The 3,778-nt window shown below is 41.6% G+C and overlaps 1 protein-coding gene across 1 annotated transcript; it reads right to left on the minus strand.

The window, feature by feature from the left end:
• Nucleotides 1-2,560: 2,560 nt before the first annotated feature.
• Nucleotides 2,561-3,778, minus strand: LOC112088043 (DNA ligase 1-like). Its single transcript, XM_024158197.1, has 3 exons — nucleotides 3,652-3,778; nucleotides 3,376-3,447; nucleotides 2,561-3,303 (listed from the first exon to the last, which is right to left on the minus strand). The coding sequence occupies exons 1-3, from the start codon at nucleotides 3,776-3,778 to the stop codon at nucleotides 2,561-2,563; spliced, it is 942 nt and encodes a 313-aa protein (XP_024013965.1).

A 3,778-nucleotide genomic window follows, 5' to 3' on the forward strand; every position in this document is an offset into this window, starting at 1 on the left:
GTTTGACCTTGACTTAGTGTAGAAGTGGTTCAAGAAAGCAGTTCTACATTCTTCCCAATTAGTAATCGATCCTGCAGGCAAAGACTTCAACCAACGGTGAGCTTTATCTGCTAATGAAAAAGGGAATAACTTACACTTTAAATAGTCAGGTGGAACTTGGTTTGTTCTCATCATGCTGCAAATTTCTTCAAAAAGCTCGATATGGTCCATTGGGTGCTCAGAAGGAACTCCATGGAACTGGTTTTGCTTCACCAATGAGATGATTTGAGGCTTGACTTCAAACTCATTCCAGTTTGGAAATGGTACTTGAATCGCAGATCGATTCTGAAAATTTTGAGTAGGTGCATCAAAGTCAGCTATGCGATCGTTCCTGGCTTGTCTTTGGTGTTGATTTGCTGGCGGAATGGGGCGGTGAATGCGTTCATTCGGCTGCATTGCTGGGTGGTCACCATCGGCTACATTGATGGGTGGATCAAGGTCTTCACGTCCTTCTCTCTCTCGGTTCTGGTGGTTTCTTGGAAGAGCTTCATCATCCTCTCCATCTTGTCGAGCATGATCACCTTCTATGTGATCATTCTCTTCGTTTTCTCCATGTTCGGACCCTTCTTGGTCCATATTTAAATTTCGATTAATAGGATCTCCAGGTTGGTCGTCGTTGGCCATTCCTTGCGTTCGTCTAAGTCTTCGAAGTTCTCTTTCGTGTCTGTCTATCTCGTCTAGAATTGGAATGTCTCCTGCAGGTCTACGCCTGGTATTCATGCAATTCAGAGAAAGACAAAAGAAGGGAAAGATAGTTCAGAAAAACTTTAAGAAAGAACTAGAGATCAGGTGTCTAGAACAGAAGTTAAAACAAGAAAAATAGCAAAAGGCAGCGAAACAAATCCCCGGCAACGGCGCCAAAAACTTGATGCGTGCTCGTGTCAACTACGTGAGGGAACAAGTTTTACCCTTAACAAAACAAATGAAAGCCGCAAGTGCACAGCTAATCAGTTGTAGTATTTAGGGATCGAATCCACAGAGATTTGTGTGCCTGGTATTCTTCTACGGTTTTTAACTTTATGTCTAGACTAAATTGGTTTTAAAGGTTGGTTGTTTTTCTTGCGAATTAAACTAAAACAAAAGAAAGCAAATAAATCTATCCTAAAAAGCAGGTAAAGAAAATCGAATGAAATGCAAATGGAATAAGTAAAATATCGAACTAAACAAAAATAAGGCAAGTAAAATATCGCATGAAAGGTAAATAAAGCAAGTAAATAACGAACTAAGGAAATTGAAATACAGGTCTAAGAAAGCAAGTAAAAATCGATGGAATTGTAAACTATGGCTAAAAACGCTGAGCTTTTGGGAACTCTAAGGGATCATAATCGGTTTTAACATTAGTGTAGATAGATTGGGATTGACGGATAACAATATATGGGTTCTAGAGCTAGAGTACGGCGGTATGACTACGTCACTGTCGTGATCATAACCAACTGTTTCTCGCAACCCTGACTCGTAGGTTTCCACTCTGGCCCTGGAAGGGAGAGAACGCAAGAGCTGCACAAGACTCGTCAATACTCACGATCTCGCCGCAGGTAGGTTTCCACTCCTACAGAAAAATCGCCTGTTTCATTCTAGGGCTGATACTTAATGAAAACTTTCGCAACACTAACTATCTAGATCAGATACTAGGTGATCAATCAAGCATACATGCAATAAGAACAAGAATAAACAGAGAACAGGTCGAAATCCCAGATCTATAAACCTAGATGTCTTAATCGATTATGAGAGCCCCTTTCGGGAACCCTAAGCCCAACTCGGGATCTACTCAGACATGGCTGAGTTCGACATCATCATTGGTTTTAATAAAAGTAATGAAAAACAGTAAATAAAAGAGATAAAAAAAGCTTCTCTATTGAAGAACTCGGACTTGAACAATCTTCTACAAAAATCTCATAAAAACGGCTAAAGGAAAAGGGTTTCTGTAAAGTATGAAAAGCTCTCTCTAAAAACCACCTAAATGACATGTATTTATAGTCTCCAATACTCCATGGTCTCTAGGGTTCCGGAATTGAGGCTGGGAATGACTTTGGGCTTCAGATAAGTGGGCTTTAAGTCGGAGGTTGAATGCCGCGGTCGGGAGTGTTGTGACCGCGGCAATTGGCTTGTTGGCCGTGGTCGGGAAGCTTTTGACCGCGGCAAATAGCTTGTTGGCCGCGGTCGCGTGAGTTGCTGGCCGACTCCGCGTGGCTCCGGGGCTAATGGAATATCTTGAGATCCAACCGTTGGAATGTCTCCAAACCAAGTGCATTTGAAAGCTGGTTGATTCTTCTATAAGTTGTCCAATTTTGAGGGTGATCAGACGGTGAGAAGGTCTTCGTCTCTCCATGAGAGTTCTGACGGTCTGCATTTATCCAAAAGAGTCTTTTTGTTCCATTTTGTGCCTCTTTATCCCAAATTACCTGAAAAGTCTTTTAAAATCCGGAAACATAGAAATCCTTTGAAAACCTTTGAAAATGGAGTAAAAACACCTGTAAAAGATATTAAAATGATCCATAAAAATGGTCAAAATCCGGTGTTATCAATAACGAACATATTTTTTGGGAGATCGAGATAAAATCAGGTCCACCTCCTTCTGCTCCGCCTCCTTCTGCTCTGTCTCCTTCTGCTCTCCCTCTTTCAGCTCCGCCTCTTTCAGCTCTGGCTCTTTCTGCTTCAGCTCCTTCTGCTTCAGCTCCTTCTGCTTCTTCTCTTTCTCATCTGACTCCTTCTGATTCGGCTGCTTCTGCTTCTTCCCTTTCTCAGTTGTCACCACACTTTCAAGTTTCTCTCCACCTTCGGGAGGATCTTCATGTTCTTCTTCGTCTCCTTTTTCCTCCTTTCTTCCTTCTTCATTTCGTAAAACTTCTCCTTCCTCATCTCCTGGTACTTCTCTTCTTGCCTCTTTCACATATTGTTCTACAGAGCAGAGTCTTATATCAATGTCATCCATGCGGTCACTGATTCGGAAAAACTGAGCATCCATACTCTTCTGCAAGCTCTGCAGCTGTTTCACCAATCCAAGAGATGCCACATTCTCTGTAGCCACATTTTCCTTAGCCATTGCAGGATGGTTTACCCACTCCTTATTATCTAAGGCATCAACATCCATCTTGCATATCTTTTTCCAGAATATCGGCTTCTCTTCCTCAACTAAACACCTCGTCCAATTGTCAGGAACTATATCACTGACATCTTTCTCTTCATTCCTCTCCATGACTCCAGCAAGCATAATTTCCTCATCCTCATATGATTGCAATATACTCTTGATGACCCTAGTGTTACCTAGTGTTTCATTGAGTTTCGACAAAGAGAAACCTTTTAGGGTGAATGGTTAGAACTTCTGCCTGCACAAACGGGGCCAATCCCTATCTGGTCCTCTAACATCTTCTCTGTATTTGTACTTCAGACATGGGATGACCTCAAAATCTAGCAATTACACATAACCCAATAAATTACACTTAAGCTCATAGTATTACAACTACACATAGACCTACGAATTCTTTATAATGTGACATACATCCAAGGGAGTAACAAAGCTTGGAAATGTCCATGCATCTCTTTCGATGACCACTTTGAAATGCCTTATTGTGTGCTCAATCTCCTTCATATTTACATCGAAGGAATACTTACCCCAACGAAACCTTCTACAAGCCTCAAGATCCACAATCCTCAGGAATAAGGGGTCAACAGATGGGGCTCCCTTTCCGATTTTTGTCTTCCCATTAATTATAGAGGATAAAAAGTAGGCGACACACAT

Source organism: Eutrema salsugineum, unplaced genomic scaffold, assembly GCF_000478725.1.
Source record: "Eutrema salsugineum unplaced genomic scaffold, Eutsalg1_0 scaffold_15, whole genome shotgun sequence".
Lineage (NCBI taxonomy): Eukaryota > Viridiplantae > Streptophyta > Magnoliopsida > Brassicales > Brassicaceae > Eutrema > Eutrema salsugineum.

Coding starts and splice junctions, on each gene's coding strand:
- LOC112088043 (XM_024158197.1), bottom strand. CDS start 3,778: ATGTGTGTCGCCTACTTTTTATCCTCTATAATTAATGGGAAGACAAAA. Junction 3,448..3,651: donor TTGTAGAAGGTTTCGTTGGG/GTAAGTATTCCT, acceptor TGTAATTGCTAG/ATTTTGAGGTCATCCCATGT. Junction 3,304..3,375: donor ACCAGATAGGGATTGGCCCC/GTTTGTGCAGGC, acceptor ATGAAACACTAG/GTAACACTAGGGTCATCAAG.